At 45.7% G+C, this 17285-nt stretch overlaps 1 protein-coding gene across 1 annotated transcript; it reads left to right on the forward strand.

Annotated features, from left to right (window-relative positions):
* Positions 1-903: 903 nt before the first annotated feature.
* VAMP7 (vesicle associated membrane protein 7) lies at positions 904-14252 on the forward strand (the record flags this gene model as incomplete). The annotated part of the gene is made up of 7 exons (XM_082004130.1): positions 904-1049; positions 4266-4323; positions 4935-5072; positions 9964-10054; positions 10667-10734; positions 12822-12914; positions 13619-14252. The coding sequence occupies 7 exons, from the start codon at positions 904-906 to the stop codon at positions 13685-13687; spliced, it is 663 nt and encodes a 220-aa protein (XP_081860256.1). The 3' UTR covers positions 13688-14252.
* Between the last annotated feature and the right edge of the window lie 3033 nt (positions 14253-17285).

The following is a 17285-nucleotide window of genomic DNA, read 5'->3' on the forward strand; positions in this document are numbered from 1 at the left end:
CACAGCTGTGGTCTGACATGTGGTTTCGCATGTTAAATCTTGGGTCTGTCAGTAGATTAATGTGATGATACTTGAGCTGATTAAGTGTGTCCATTTATATGACAGCAGGTGTGTTTTTCCAACTCTGGAGACTTCACAGAAGTGTGGCCCTGAAACACTTGCACGCTGTAACCTGTCCAGTTTGCTATGTATGCAGGAGTGTTGGCTTGTAGAAATGGTGTGTTGCTGAAGATAATCAGTTTGCAAATGTGCTGCCTCACTTCTCAAAGTGCAGAATATATGCTTTTACAGAAGTCTTGGGACAACGTACACTCAGTGTCTCTGGGACATTAAAAGGGGACATGTATGGTGTGACTCTAAGTGAGCGGCAGTTTTTCTACTTCAGTTTGATAGCAAAAAAGCCAAGGCCTCACCCCAAAACAAGTCATGTGTTAGGATTGGTGGGCTTGGTCTGTATAATGAGCTGCTGTTAACATAGCTGCAAGACCGTTACTTCCTTTTTGAGCTGGAGCTTGCTGATCACAGGCATTTTTTTTTAACAACAAGCAGGAAAAACTTTAAGGGTCAGTTGAAGAACAAAAAACATGTGCTAATAGAAATCTAGGTGGAAACAAGGTAGGCAAAATTCACTATGGGATCACTGACTGTATGACACCGTGCAGTTGCAATAAGAAAAACCTTCTTCTAGAGGTTATTGTAGTCCTGGTGTCGTTCTGAACAGAACCTAAAAGGGGAAATGAGAGAAGCTTTCTTACAACGGTATCCTGTTAAGTATTGAACAAGCTTATGCCTTCCTCCCATTATGTTGAGGGCTGAGAGAGTACTGTTAAGATTATGATGCTTTCCCTGACAAAGAACAGGAGTCTAATTCTTGCAGTTTTTATTTTCAGGTAGCGTGAAGTCATGGCTATCCTGTTCGCTGTTGTGGCAAGGGGCACAACCATCCTTGCCAAACATGCCTGGTGCGGCGGTAACTTCTTGGAGGTGACAGAGCAGATCCTGGCGAAAATACCATCTGAAAACAACAAACTGACCTATTCACATGGGAAGTGAGTAATGCTTCTCTTCTGGGTATGGGAGGAGAAACAAGTGAACATGCATGAGGATAGGAATAAATGGAGTGTAGCCAAATTCATACTTGGATGTGTTTGCTGATTGAATGTGCAGTCAGCTCAATAGCTGCTTTTTCCCCCCCTCAGAATTGTGCAGCATGACCAGGATTTGAATTTAGCTTAAGCACTAAGTACTGAGGCAGTTGATACGACATAAAGTTTTCTATTTTTGTACAACTCAAAGTGAGTTGGAGGGTGCTTGGCTGTGGATGTCAAACTGTTGGAGTCTTTGGTATTTGACTCATGGAGTCTTTTGCTGGCTTTTCTGAGTCTCGAGGTAAAAATGTCAACCTTCTCAAATCATTTGTGGATCGTGGTTGCTTTAAGATAAGTTGTGCTGGCAGATGTTGCAGAGTCATCCTGAGCTACCACAAATCCAGTCTGTGGGACAGAAGTATTTTTCCCAGGCTTGTACAGATCTCTGAACAGCCCTCGGTCATTGTTGATGGAGTGGAGGGATTAGATGTTACATTGCCTGAGACTATGCTGACTTACTGCACATGTAAATTAGGTAAGTCAATGTGCTTGTGTGCAAACTAAATAGAACTGTGGAGAAAGCAAATTTAGAAGTGTTGGACCCCACTTCAGCTTTGTCTGTGGAATTGGCAGTGTGGCTGGATTCTCAGTATTGCCCAAGCTGTTGTGTTAAAGGTGTTTTGGCTGCCTGAGGATCCAAGAGAAGAATTAGGGTAGTCTTCTCGCATGCTTCCCTGGCTTGGGAGCACTAAGAGTCCCTGGGGAAGAGCTTTCTGAGGAGGCTGCCTGCCCTGTGGTCTAAAGTACTTTGGATGCTGAATCTTTTTTTTTCTACTGTAATTTTAAGGGTACAGTTATTTTCTTTTGTTTTAACTTTTCCTTGAGTGCTCTTCAACCAACTACAAAGTTGAGTTTTAGGAGTGCCACAGTGCATTCTTGTAGGTGAAAACTTGAATTGTGGTAGAGATTGGTTTGCTCTTTGAGGAGCACTGGGAGGTAGGTAACTAACGCATCTACGCTTGCAAAGCATGCTGCGAAGTGTACAATCTTTTGCTCATTACTGACTGTTTCCTTAGTGACAATTTAACAAGTGTGATAGAAGATCACCACAGTTTGTGGTTGTTCTGCTTTGCATTGTGCTATTAAAACATACAGGTGCCATTCTGCAACTCTGGGCACTGAGCTTAGCATCAGTGTCTCCTCTGCTAAAGCTAGTCTCTTCTGACAAGTCTAATATTGGCTTTTTTCCTATGATTTGGACAACCTCTTTGTTCAGAACCTGCCAACCTTGCCCTCCCTCTAGGAGAGGAGAAGAAACTGCTCCTAGCCATCTGTTTAGGGGCATTGAATATTGTCATACACACATGCTTGGTGCTGGCAACCTCTGCTGTCAAAAAGCAAGGTTTTTGGTTTGTAGAAATACAGAATAGCCTCTTTTTTTTTTCTTTTTTCCTTGACCCCAATAACTGGGCAGAACATGAAAGCTGTGAAGCTGAGTGAGCCCAAGGAGCTGTGGTTCTTCCTGCTTGTAGGGTTTCTGGGATCCTTCTGCCTTGCTGGGGTCCCAGCCTGCAGGCTAGAAAATTGCACTGTGTTCTGTCTGACTAGGATTGTTCCTCCTCTGCTGAAACAGGAAAAATTTGAGTTTCTTTTAACTTTGTTTGAACTTCTTAAACTCATTATATGAGTTCTTTTTGTTTTTAAGAAGAACTTTTGTATCTTTTTATATAAATGCCAAGGCAAACCAGCCCTCTACCATCATGAGTTTTTGGGGTTATTCTGTCTCTGCTGTTAAGATTCTTCCAAAAGTCACTGGGGAGCCTACAATGTAGTACCAGACAAACTTTACTTCTCTCCTTCCAGGAAGGAGGGTGAATAGTTGTGGCTATGCAGGGATTTTAATTTTTTTTTATGTGAACAGATCTTCAGGGCAGTAAACTGCACTTCTAGCCCACCCTTAAAGCTTATTTCATATTATTTATATAATACAAAACCTGAGTTTGACAGCTACTGATCTGTACCCTTAGAGCTGTAGCTGTACAATGCAACTGCAGTGCAGCACATGCATTAACTTTTATTCTGGAGTCTGTAAGAGGGTCCCTGTGGTTACTGGGGAAATTTTTTGGAATACACTAATGTCAAAGTGAAAGGATACATAGTTTTTAATTACGGGGAAAAAAGAGTATTCACGTGGCCTTTTTGCAACTCTATTCCTATTTTGTCCTACTCATCAGAAGAATACATCACTTACTGGAGCATCAACTAGTGGTGAGGAGGCAATGTAATAAAAAAAGCAACAGCTAAAGCCAGCGAGTTGAACTAGAATGCTCTGATCAGTTCTGGTTTGGGTTTAGTTGTGTATGAACTAAGGGGTTTTTTTTTGCTGGTGGGCCTAAAATAACAGCTTTGTTTAATTTTGGTAGGAAAGTACTGCTTTGAACTGGTTTGCACTGTTTTTTGGGATACTGAGGGTTGTGTTTAACTAGCATTTGTGTTCGCTCAGCACCACCGAAGGCATCTTTACATGAGTAGTTAATCTAGCCGCATGATTCAAGCCTGTTTAGCTTGATTATTGTTCCAAGTCATTTTCTGCTGTGGTTGCTTTTGCCTGCTAGCCTTTGTGAGGAAAACTAAAGGCAGCGCAACCCAGTGGTCATACAAACAAAGCTAAAGAAGCAAGTCACTGTACCAGCGAGGTTCACTGCAGTGTTCTCTTTCTGGTCACTCCAATCAGCTGCAGCTCTTGTCACATGTCAACTAGTGCCTGGATGCTCGTATGCATGTCGCTTAGGGTTAAACATAGATATTACCCCTGGGTTACCCTCTCAAGGTTTTGTTTTTACAGGTAAGTAGCTGTAAGAACCTAGAATTGAAGTTGTTTGGCAAATAAATGTCCCACAGAGTTATTGCTAAGCATGGAGTGCTTTGAAGTATGTGTGGCCACTGATTCTTAGGTGGTCTCTAATTGAGTGTAGCTTATAGGAATGGAGACACTTACCTGAACAAAGATGGCTGGGATATATTGACATCTGTGTGATTTCCTGTAGAGTAACTGGAATTTGCTCTTCTACTTCTCCAGCCCTTGAAGGCCCCGTAGGCAGTAGTGTCTTCTAGAAGATTAGTCCTGGGGCAGCTCCAAATGACCTTTTTTTGTTTTTTTTTTTTCCTTCTCCGCAGTTATCTGTTCCATTACATATGCCAAGACAGGATTATATACCTCTGCATCACAGATGATGTAAGTATTTTGGTTACAGCTATTGCACAGACAGGCTCTTTGCAGGTTTTGGCTTTCTTAGTATCTGTATGTCAAAGAAAATCAATAGGGGATGCTAATCTGAGGTGCCTTTTTTTCCCACTGGAGCTACTGCTTGTGTTATCACTCACATCAGTTACGACTTTGGAATCTGAGCCTGGAACTCAAATGCATGTGAATAGTTTTGAGGTGAGGTTTTTGGTTTTGCCTAGCTTCTCTCTTGGCAGCCCCGGTGCAGTAGAATCTAGATGTAGAGGCTAGCCTTTAATTGTCAGGGAGATATGCGTAATACTCCTAATTCTGGAAGTGTTGAAGCAAAACCTTCTTCCTCACTGCAGAAAGGTACCAGGCATAGAATTAGAACGATGGATAGCCCAGTAAAGTCTGTTGCCATCCAATGTCCAGGAAGCTGAGTCTGAAATCTGGCTGCTATTCAAACCCCAGGATAACAAGTCAAATCCCATAGTGTTATGCGCAGCATGCCTGTTAAGAACTGATAATTACAGTTTCTCTACAATTGGCTTTGTGCCCTGTACACTTCATTATCCCTGACTTGCCACAGCTCTGAACATGGTCTGCTCTCTTCCTTCCAGGACTTTGAAAGATCCAGAGCCTTCAACTTCCTGAATGAAATCAAGAAGAGGTTTCAGACCACATACGGCTCAAGAGCACAGACGGCCCTTCCCTATGCAATGAACAGCGAGTTTTCAAGTGTCTTAGCTGCACAGCTGGTGAGATCTGTTGCTAAATGGGTTTTCCCGAACCAGCCAAACTTCTCCCCAGAAATTCTCCTTGTATTTGCTCACTCAGAACTGAAGCACCATGCTGAGTCTGGGTATAAAGCCAGGGGAGTCATCCATTCTCCCCACGCTTACCCTGCAGCTGGGTTGCTTCACTATTTTGGTGGTAAAGATGGGTTAGGATTAATAGTGATGTGACATTAACTGTTTGAACCAGGTAGCTGCGCTGGAGATTAGATCTTAATGGTAATGTTTGAAATGTCAAACCTAGTTCCAGTTGGCCATCCAGTGCAAGCTAATATCACTGTCACTAAGAGCAAGACAAACATGTGTTACTCCATTTCTGTTAAACTGTGCTTCAGAACTTGAGTATCTAGTAATCCCTAACGGCCTCTCGCTTCTCTCCTCCTTACTTCATGGTAATTTCAGTGGCACGCTGTGCAGTGTGACAGGGTATTTGCTTGTGGTACCGTGTCCTTTTCAGGAGGAAAGAAAGCTGGGCTTGGAGTACAGTCAAGTGCTGTATATAGAACCATGGTAGACTCTTCAGCTAGCTTACACAGAGGCTCCAGGGATTTCCATTCACAAGATAGGCAGGAGACTAAAGAGCAGGATAAATGACTTGTGAAAGATCCCACATTCTCTGAGCTGAGATTTGCCTTGGACTCTTCCAACCCTGAAATTAAAAGTGTGAGGGGAATATCTGTTTCACCCCCAACTTGCACTTTTCAGCTGAGGCTGTAGTGGTGCTTAGAATGATGCTGGATTCTGAGTCTAGGGACTGTAGGCACTGTAGTCTTTGCAAGGTGAGTTGCTCCACCAGGATGATTCCAATCTGGGAGGAAGATGAAGCCTGTGTCAGTGGGGTCTATGCAGGCACTGAACAACAGCATGTGACGGGCTGTGAGACCAAGAGCCGTGGTACAGTGCAGTGCTGCAAGCTCAGCTGCTGTGGAGAAAGCTGCTGTCAGGGAGCTGCCTGCAGCCTAAGGTATCTTCTTGCCCACTGCTCTTGTGGTTACCTGGTCCTGGCACAGCTTGGTGTCTGGCAAGACTGCAGCAGCAGCCCTCCTGCAGTGTGAGAAGCAAGCAGTCTGTCCTAGCTTTCCCACTGGCAACACAGCGTGGTGCTTTCAGTTGCTGGAACCGGATGGCACTGCTGTTCTGATGCATTTCGACTTGTGCTGTCTGATTTTATTGGCCCTGTTGACAGCTCAACTAAAGCTGAGTTCTGAATACTCTTGTTGGGGCACATACAAAACGGTGTCGATCTCCTTTTTAAGAGATTTCCAGGTTTCAGAAGACGCAATTCTAGCTACTCTGGGTCTGTTCTTGGACTCCTGAAGGGAGAGGTTGGGCTGTAATCTGCCTCCCTCTTGAAGTACAGAGGAGTTATGTGCTTATTTTGCTTACCACAGGAATCTGATACAACCTTCATGCTACAGCCCATTTTCACAAAGTGCTTTGCTTGCTGTGTATTGTATTTAAGGTGTGGCAAAGCCCACAGCTGCCAGACAGGAGAGATTTTAAATTGTTGTATTGCTTTATCCATTTTATTCACAGCAGTATATGGGTATAGCTTCTGAAGTATTTAAGTGCACAGCATAGTGTTTGCATTTCCATTTGGCCCTCCATAGAGACATGCATTTCATAGAGCGCTTTCTTAATGTGGTGTTGTAACCTGGCTCTGCAAACGCCACCCTGGCCTGCTTCAGTGGGGTCTTTTTTGTGGGAGAGAGGAGGAGAAAAAGCAGGGAGCAGTTGCTCTAGGTGTGGGATTGGGCTGCTCTTAAAATACGAGGTGTTAATGTAGTGGGGAATGTTGCAGCTTGCACTTTTCCTTGGTGTTTGGTCTGCAGTGGTATATCTCCAGCACCTGCAGAGAAAACAGGCCTGGGGAAAGCACAGGCCTGTTGCTAGATATAATGTCAAATTAAGTGAAGGAAGTCAGATGGAAAATAGAGAAGGAATAAATAACCACGCTGTGACTCATACGATCAATAGCCTTATTAGTGCATAAAACCTCAGGCTATATGGTCTACAAGAAAGGGTTTTGAATCTTCCATTGAAGACTCTTGAAGAGTAGTTAATTGACTACAAATAACTTCATAAGCTGAGCAATGTTGGTTTGGGGCTGTTTTTTTGGAGACCTCCTTTGAATTAAAGATAAGATGTCCTTGGAATATTGGCTTTCAGAGCTTGTACAGCACAGGTTGTAGTTGCCCCAGATACAGATTGTATACATGTGGTGTAGGATGTTCTTGGTTTGCTCTGCTGTGGCTGGCAAGGATGGTAGTGCTGCTGCTGTTCGCCGTGAAGGGTTTGGCTTTTTTCCTGCTGGTCTACTGAAAGTGCCAGGTTTGGTGATATTACAGATGCAGGAGAAGAGGACCCTTACTGAAGACCCTTGAGCATAGCTCTTTCCTGTAAGTGTAGAAACTGGGCAAGCTTTGTAACCCTCTCCAACAGTAATAGTTGCATGTTGAGGTGCAGGGTGAAGCCAGGACTCTGAGGTGGGCGAAGGTGAAGTGAGGATTTGCACTTGCACTGTTGCTGCCTGAAGTTTGCGTTGGAGTTTGTGAAAGGAGCCGTTGGTGTTGGTGCCCTCAGCAGCTAGCAGAGGTGACTTGGAGATGCAGAGTTGCACATAGTTCACTGCAGAAACTGTTCTTTGGCTTATGCAGCAGATAGAAAGCAATGAATAATAATGCCATTGTGGCTCCAGAAGGGCCCAATGCATTGTGCATAATAAATTAGATTAACTTCCTATGTGTGATAGGACTGAGTTTTTCTTCTCCACCAGGCTTTGATATGTGGAAACTGAAAGTATATGAAGTGCTGACTCATCAGATTGTAAGCTGTTCATGGCTGGAATAAGCTCAGTGAATTGCCTTATCAGAAGAGCCAGGCAGTCTTCAGAGCCATGGTGTTGATTTTCCTCTTAAAAATCCCAGTCGTTTTTCTCTAAAGCACGAGAGGAGCTGCCTGCCTGAGCTTTTGCACACTGATAGAAATCCAGGCATCAACTAATAGAAGTTCAGTGATGACAGAAAGCCCTTCCCTCAAATGGCTCTAAAACTTGCTGAGATGAGAGCCTTACTGAAACATTACGTGTAGTGCAAGAGCAGGACTGTTATATAGGGTAACAAGGAGTTTAACTAGTGTGAGGCTGAGGGTGGAGGAAGAGATCATATGGCAGTTAGGAGATTGTGCTACAACTCAAGTGTGGCACACAGATAATGCTGAAAAGAGAGGCGACGCTTCCAGTAAAACCAGTGACCGGCTTTGATAGCATGCCAGTTCTGCACCTTCTCCTAAAAAACTAACCTCTGAGGAGAGAAGGTTCAGAGGAGCTGTTGCATTCAGTGCTGTAACCATTAATTATGACCCCAGTATGTGAATGCTGTTAGTGGTACAGACTCTTGCTTCCTGCGTTGTCAGAGATGGATGCAAATTGAACGCTTACTCAGAAGAAAACTGGGGTTTAAGTAGCCACGTGGGTGGTCATGAAGTAGAGCAATCGTGATCTGGCCTCTGCTGTCAGTCTCCTTAGATGCTTTCTTATTAAAGTAGAGATGCTTCGTGGAGGTCTTCAGATGTGAGTGCAACGGCTAGAAGTTTAGAGGAAAACAACAATTTATCTATGAGTCTTGTGGCAGAGACCCATTTCCCTGAAGGTGACTTCAAGGGAGTGGGATGATAGGAGCTGTGGCTAGCAATGCTTGACTGCAAAGGACTTGTGATGAGAGCAGTGACTTAAAATCAATCCAGGAATAGCAGAACTTAGTTATCCAACGCTGACTTCACCTCAGTTTCCCTGCTTTGATCCTGCAACCACTGTGAGACTCCTTTTAACCTGGGGATGTTGGCTAGTGCTTCTCTCACCTACCAGCCTGAACCATGCGGTCACCAAAGGCTCACTTGTGATCCCACACCGAGGAAGAACAGCCTTTGAGTGAAATCCCTGTCACTTCTGAAGGGAAGGGAATTAAGGGGGAGGGATGACAGGAATGGTGCACAGGTTAGCAACGTGTTTTTGTCTTTCTTCTGTGAGGCCACAGAATGGAGTGTGCTTCTGTAGGTACCTGACAAGCTATCAGGCGAGCTTGCTCCATGCAGACACTGAGCACGCCCCTGGGGTATCCCGTGCACGCTTTTCCCACTTGCTGTAATACACCAGAGGGATTCAATATTGGCAAAGCTGTCGGCAAGTGCCAGACTGTAGCTGGGAGGTGGCATGTGAAATCCTTCTAGGTGGATCTAGTACACAGCAGACTGGCTCCTGGCTGCTTCTGTCCTCTCTACGTGAGGAGCAGCTGGGCAACTCAAACGGGCCATCTTCAACATCTCCTGGTGTGGTGTTTCCAGGTCGCAGGCCCTCCTCATCTTTGCTGGAACTCCCTCTGATGCTCACCTACAGAGATGGCTGCATGCTGCCTTGCTTGTGAAATGGCAGGGCTCTCTGGACATGTTCTAGAGAGAAATAGGGAAGGTCATGAAAGCGTGTTGCCTTCATAAATAGTTCAGAAATGATGTGTGGGAGTGGGACCACTGATGATAGCTCAGGTATTTAGTGAGCCATATCTCACAGATTCTTAACTTTCCTTCCTTGCTGCTTAGACTGTCAAAGGGGGCTGTTATTTCTGGGCACTCTGGAAGCTGCAGGTACCTGGCTGCCTTGCAGCTCCTTCAGTGCAGGAGCAGATGGGCATGTGTGATCTGTAAGTGGCTGAGAGAGTCACCCACTTACAAATGTTTCAGGTCATTTGAAAACTCGGATTTGTGTCTGTTCTGTAGTGACCAGGAGTTTCCTTTTTTGTCTTAAGGAACTGACGTGCAACGCTGAGAGTCCCCGCTTTCACTGACTATTCATTTGTTACAGAAATACCACTCGGAGAACAAGGGCACTGACCAGGTGGCAGAGACGCAAGCTCAAATCGAGGAACTTAAAGGAATCATGGTTCGAAACATAGGTATCTGGCTTCCCTCAGTGCCATGCCTGCAGAGTTCCTCTGGGCCGGAGCGGCAGTCCCGCAGGGGTAGTTAGCGAGAGTGAAGCAGATGGTGGGGTGGCCTCTCCTGACAGAATGATGAAGGGGCTGGGGGAGCTCTAAGTTCGCAAGCCGTTACTTGCATTGGAGTTGGTCGAGGGTGGCACGTGGGCGCAGGGAGCGCTGCTTGAGATGAACTGGCACAGCTTGTGGTGGGGTAAAGTGTGCTCTGGATTCGGTCTGTTTGTCGCTGTGGCTTTCCTGCAGCTGCTGTCAGGAAAATGCTCCTCGGGAGCTTATTTTGTGTGTGTGTGTCAGACTGGTTTGGGTTTTGACAAGTCTGACCACTTAAAATAGAGGGTTAGATCTGGAATTGACCAAGATTGAGGCAGGTCAGTCCCAAAACGTAGCCTGTGTGATGTGAGACTGTTCCTTAAGTGCTGTTGCCTGGCAGTCTATGAAAGGCTAAGAGCTACTTGATGTCTGATAAGCCACTGCCAAGAGCTCCAGGCTTGCAGTTCAGCTTGGGTATTGGAAGCAGCTTTTTGCACTGGGATTCTACCTACAGATTTGGATTTTTGTCTCTTTCTCCAGACCTTGTGGCACAAAGAGGTGAGAAGCTGGAGCTGCTGATCGATAAAACAGAGAATCTTGTGGATTCGGTAAGTCTGGGGAAGAACTCAGAAGTGGGGAAATAGTGTCACTGCATTAATTGTGCTCATCAGGGAGCAATGAGGGCAAAGACCAGCATCTAGAGCCACTTTTAAAGAGACACTGAAGCATCTAGATCTATAGGTAATCCTTCCCTGTATCAGACACAAGTCCTGTCTTATAGCTCCGCCCCCCTGCCCTGAGCTGTTTTGCAAGCTGCATCCCAGCCTTGCAGCTCCTTTTAGGAGAATGAAGGTATCCCATGCACCTCTGCTCTGTACCCTGCCAGCTCTGGTGGGATTTGTGGGTCACTCTTAAATGCTAGGCTGTGCTGCTGGCCAAATGCTCTGCTCCCAAGGACCGGCTGCCTGCTGCCCCATCCTGTGAAAGAACCACCCTCAGCTTGCTCCTGTTTGCCACAACCAATGGACAGGCTACCTTGCTGTCCCCACAAACAGGGATGTTTCTTGTCCTCCTCTCTTGTGCCCAAGGAGGGGGAAAAACCCACTCTTTATCTGGAGCGATAGGAAATCCAAATATCTCTAAGCTGGCAAAAAGTATTCATGCTTTAGAGAAGCAGTAGATATGCCTGGAGCTTACCCAGCAGGGAATACTGTCCTCCAGCTATGACTTGTTTGAACCTTACCACTTCCTCGGGTGGTGGCCAGAAGTAGTCCAACCTCAGGTAGTGCTTTAGACAAATAGACTGGAATTCCTTCAGCAGTTAGGCTGAATTTGTGTACGAGCACTCCCAGGGAGTGCTGGTTCTTGGAAACCATGCAGAAAATGAAGGAATGGGATAAGCCTGTAGTGTTACTGTCTTATGGTGCAGTGAGGAGTGTCCTAGGAGATCCAGGGCTGAAGTGCTCAAACTTCAGAGTAATGGGCTGTGCTTTATCCCTCCTGTATGAGCCTTGACACCCAGAATACTGTGCATAAACCAAACGTGCTAGAACCCTCCTAGCAACAGTGGCGGGAGCCCCCTTTTGGGAGAGAGGGCTGAGGAGGCTGGTGGTCAGAGTAGCCCCGTCCTCTGGAGAACTAGATTGGGCGGAGATGAGGTGTGTCGGCATCTAGCGGTCTGCTCCCACAGAAGCCGCACAGCTGAGCGAGAGGAGTGCTCCCAAAGTTCAGATGGTGGGAACCGGCTTTAAGTCAAAATTACGGTTCATAGGGATGCAGTTCTGCCTTGGTGTAGCCTTGTCTGAAAAAGTTGTGGGGTGGTTTGTGGAGAAAACCTGAAAATAACCAGCAGAGTGTGCCGCTGAGCTGGCTTGCTCTCGGTGCTGCCGCCTTTCTCTGGGCAGGCATAGCCTTGCATGAGCTGTGCGGGAAAGTGCGTGAAAACAGTTGCACTAATGGAGCCCAGTGGGGGCTTGGGGTTATTTGGTGACCAAAGCCTGTTTTGAATGGGTAGAATTACAGGGTAGAGAGAGGAGACTTGGAGCGGGGCAACCACAAGCTTTCCATAAAGCTTGACTTGATGATCTTAGTGGTCTTTTCCAAGCTTAATGATTCCATGATTCTATAAAATGCAGCAAGCCCAGATGCCGGAGGAAAGTTCTAGCATTAAAAGACTTGTCGAGCCCCAGTGGAACCGCTGTCAAGAGCAGCAGTATGGGTTGTCTCATTTTGGCGGGTGTATTTACAGTAATCAAGTTGCATGTAATATGTTGGTGATTAGATCAGGAGTTCCATAAATATTTTTGGAGCATTTCAATCCCCAAAAGGCTGAAAGTCAAACAAGAACCCAACCAGAAGTACTCTAAGGTAAACTAATCCTTGTGGGCAGCCTTAGGACCTAGTGATGTTCTGTGTTTAATTCTCCCAAGCTGAGCCTGGGAAGGCACAACCCCAACCAGGTTCTGGACTTACTCTTACACTTTATCTTGCCCCAAAGTAGTGTGGGAGAGTTTTCTCTGGGTGCCTTTTCAGTTTTGTATGAGTGTAACTGCAGGAGTTGAATGACTCTGGAGGAGATAACTGCAGTGGTTTGGGTTCTTAAGGAGGTAGTAGGTGGGAAAAGTGTGTGCCTCTTCATCTGGCTTCTTGGGATGCAGGTTTGGGAATTAATTAGTTGTTTTACTTTCTCTTGTAGTCAGTCACTTTCAAAACTACCAGCAGGAACCTTGCTAGAGCCATGTGTATGAAGAACCTCAAGCTTACCATCGTCATCATCATTGTATCAATTGTAAGTATGGAGCATAATAAACTTTCGCTCTTAAGTCAGGCTTAACAACTGGAAAATGCCAATAGCATATTACTGTCTTTAGACCTGCGTGTACTCAGCTCTGTGCCTGGAAAGGTCTTAGCTGTAACGCAAGTGTTTTGATGGTCTTGTGTGAGGTGAGGAGAGAGGAGCATCATGGCAGGCAGCTTTTCTTGTCAAGGCAATAGGAAGAGCTTTCCGGGGAATTCTGTCCAGGTTTTAAGTGCCTGTCGTAGACAGCTGCCTTGCTAGCTCCTTCAGAAACTGAGGTATCGAGTTTGTTTACTCCGTAATGGCTTTTTAGGCCTTAGTCCTGCTGGTATCTTGTTACCTAACTTTGAAGTAGCTTTTTTTCATCATGGCGGTGTAACTCCAGCCTGTAACAAATGCAGACAGCGCTAAGGTGAGGACGCTGAGGTGTAACGGCAGGTTAGAGGCCTGAAGTACTTTGTCACCACTGAACCCTCGTTCGTGTTTTGCTGGAGGACAGTTCTCATCCCCGTGTTGCCACAAGGATGTGGAGGAAGCGGCACTGGCCCAAAGTCCTGCAGAGCGTTTGCCGAGTTGCTTGGGATTTTGATAACCTGGGGTTTCCAAGCCTGTGTTCTGATTGCGTGGCCAAGTCAGCAGTGGACTGAGTGAGGGGAGTGTAATTCTCTGCTGAAGTGGCTGTTTCCTTTCTCCAGGTTATCCTCTATATCATTCTGTCGGCTGCCTGTGGTGGGCTTGCATGGCCGAGCTGTGTGCAGAAGTAACTGGAGGCAGCTGGTGCTGGTCACTTGGAGATGAGAATCACAGGAGTGTGAAGAAACAACCTACGGAGTAACTCTTAACCTTTCACTACTGACACCTTCTCATTCGTCCATCCCTCCAGGACTTCAGACTTTTTTGCCTTATCACCCCAAACAGGCCCAGCTGGTCACTGCTTCTGTGCAGCTGTAACCTCAAGAATGGGCTGTTTTAAATTACTTGAAGGGAGTTTTTTTGTTTGTTTCTTTTTCTGTCCCAGCTACAACCTTCTCAGCTGGGTGGGCGGTAGGTCCAGCTCGGGAGGGTTATGTGCATGCTCGCTCGTGTGTCCGTGTAGCTTTGCACTTTTCATGCGAGCGTGCAAGTGGAGAGCAGTGCTGCAACTGTCCTACCCGTGAGGGTGGTGGCGGAGGGTAGTTTGGGGTGGGCGTAGCCAAACTAACAGTAGATGGACAAGATGGGTGTACATGAATTCCCACTTTTCTACAAATATTGGAGATGCAGGTGCCTCTCGCTGCACATCTGGCCTCATGTGGTTCTGTAGCGCTTCAACACGTAGAGGTTGCAAGTGTCATATTGGTGGTAACAAAAAGAATGGCTTTCGGGCTAGGGCTTTACGTGCTGTAAGATGTAGGTGCTGCTTCTGTATGAAATCTCCCTTTTCCTGGAGGCCTTTCTGCAGGTCGTAGGAGAGGGTGTTGGGTCACCTCAGCATCTGGAGATGGCTGCCTCTTCATCCTCGCTTCTCCCTTGTCTCTGTCCCCCCCCGCCCTTAATTTGTGACTAAATCAATACAGTAAAGGAGATGGTTGCAAATAGTGAAGGTTGCAGTAATGTATCTGCTTTCTCACCTGTTATTTCTCCTGTTCTTCTTTTGAGGGTGGACTAAAATGAATACTAATGTTATCACTTGCTAAGGTGAAACCAGGGGCCAATCTATCGATCTGGCTTGGTAAGGTGCTTGTGCTCCTACTCTGAAGGTGTGCGCTAAAAACTGAGGACAGAGAAGGGGCAGAAGGTTGGAGTTGATGGACGGTTACTTTCTCTATGGTCTGAAGAAGAAAGGCTCTTTCAGAGGATGTGGTAACATGTTACTCCTCTGAAAAGAAAAAAAAAAAAACCACCCACCAAACCAGCCTGAACACAAGGCTAATAACCAAACGTAGGATCAGGTATGCTGCTGATGTGCTGCTGTCACGGGCCAGGGACCGCTTGACCCGCTGTTGGGAGCGGTGAATGCTGCATTTCTGTCCCCGCTGGACATGGGAGTCATCAGGCCAGTCCTGGCTGACTGGAGCCGAGGCTGCTGTTGCTTGGGGTAAGGGGTGTAGGGACTTCTGTCTTACAGGCTCATTTCCAAGAGAAGAAATAAACAACTGAAATCTGGTAAAAGCATTCGTCTACAAAGGAAGCTGCATCTTTTTGACCCAGGGAAGCGGCTTCTAGTGGTGGGTGGAAGCTATTGAGGTTTGGCGAGGGGGAGGCTTAATCTGGTGGCTGAACTGGAGCCATGGGGTCCCTGTGGCACAGGCTTGCCACAGGCCAGTGCTGCTCCACCATGTGCTTGTCCTGGTGTATGTTACACTGACCTTGGTAAAGAGTTCTATAAACTCATGTGTGCGCCTGGATTTGTCCTCTACTAGGCTGAAAGGGTAGTCGGATCTTGATATCTGGAAAGTGTCAATGGTTCTGATCGGCACTGTGGTCGCTGGCATCTGTTCCTATTTCTGTTAATGGAATGTAAAGCTTAGAGAAAGATTTCTTTCTGCTTACCTCCTACTCTTACAGCCACCCACAGCTCAGTGTACATTTGTGCATGTTTTAGGGATTGTCAATGTTACCATGTTCATTTCTATGATTTGTTGTCTTATGTACAAATACTTTTTAAAGAAAATACTTCCTTTCCTTTTAAAGGATGCACTGAGGCATTAGTGTAAAAACAAAGTTAACTTGATTTAAATAAAATTACTGTACAGACAGCAGAGTTCTTTCATTTTGTGAAAGGCAGGTCCGGTGCTAGATGTAGACCGTTGGTAGAAACCACTCCATGAAACCAGCATGTACCTGGGCTGTGGGTCAGCCTTTGGTTTCCATGGTGGCTGTGTAAAACCTCTTGGCTTTGGAAGGATTTTGACTCTGTTTTGATGCAGGTGCTAGAGCCTGTTGTGATTTGACAGGGGCTTATTTCTGGTGGTGGAAAGAATCTGCTTCTCCCTGTTGTGAACACAGAGAGACAAAGGGATGCTGAGGGACATGGGGGACAAGGTGCCCACTTGCTCGGAGCACTGGGGTGGAGGGAACACCGAAGGAAGAGTGAGGGCGCAGGCAGGGGAGTGGTGATATTACTTGGAAGCTAAATGGAAGTCTGTGTGCAACATTTTTTAAGGCAATTTTCAGTGATACCTGAGAAGAACCCCCTTTGTCTAGAGACTTTATCAGACTGATTTGCTGCTCGCTGTTTTGCACTAGAGCATCCCTGTAAAAATGTCGTAAATTCTCATCTAGCTCAGGAATGTTAAATGCTGATGAAGTATTAGGTTTTGGAAGCAGGCTCATGCATTGGTATGAGGGAGTTGCATTTCCTCTTAAACTTGAAGAAACTGTTTGAGTTCTGTTGATGGTTATCAGTAGTTGCATTCTAATGGTACCTGCTGGGGCTCAGGATGACACAGAATATAAAAATCTGATGGAAGATTATGTTGTGTGAGAACAGCTTAGAAAAATGAAAGGATAAAAGCTTAAACTAACATCTCATCAGCGTAGTAGTTCTGGCAGAGCTGGGTTTTGTGCTCCAAGTTCCTGATCTATGGCCCTCCTGCAGCAGGATAGCTGTCTGCAAGTGTTGTCGTATCAGATTCATATTTATAACACCCATGAATTCAAGCAGAAGTTAACCTTGGAATAAGGCCCTGGTTAACTTTTTTGCTTACTTTTTTTTTTAGCCTCTGGGCTGTCTAGAAATGTGTATCCAAATCTGTGTTGCTTGTAGACAGCCATCCTGAAACAGTATCACCTGCCTGATAAGCTTTAACTAGAATATAACCTTAAACTATTTGAACATTTTACTTCTCCAGAAAGTTTTTGTTCTTTATCTAGCGTTAAATATCTGCTAAGTATCCTGCTGTCTCAGCTGAGGCAGAGAAATGCAGGCATGCTTTCCCCTTTGGAACACAGACTGCAGCAAAGGCAAAAGGAGAGCTCTGGATGGAACTGAAGTGTTGCTGGTCTTTCTGTACACTGGGAAGGTAAATAAGTTCAATGTGACCAGATTCCCAGGTGATATGGGAACACATACATGAGCTGGTCTGAAACAGCAATTTGATACCAACTGTCTCTTACTCTTTTTTTTTTTTTCCTAAAGCAAATGATGCCAAAAGCCATCTCTGCTGTAATGCAGAGCTGCTTATTTGCCAGTGTTTCCTGGGTTTTGTTCTGCCTAGGCCACTTGTGGATGTTCTAGACAAGACATGAACCGAGTGTGCTGTGAATTAGGTTTTCTCCTGCTAACACCCACCTCATTCTTAGGAAATCCAAGGAGATTAAAGGTAAATGTCAATACTTGCATTGTAAGAGACTTCCTCTATTCAGAGCTTTAAGAGCTGT

Source organism: Phaethon aethereus, assembly GCF_964289735.1.
Source record: "Phaethon aethereus genome assembly, chromosome: 10".
NCBI lineage: Eukaryota > Metazoa > Chordata > Aves > Phaethontiformes > Phaethontidae > Phaethon > Phaethon aethereus.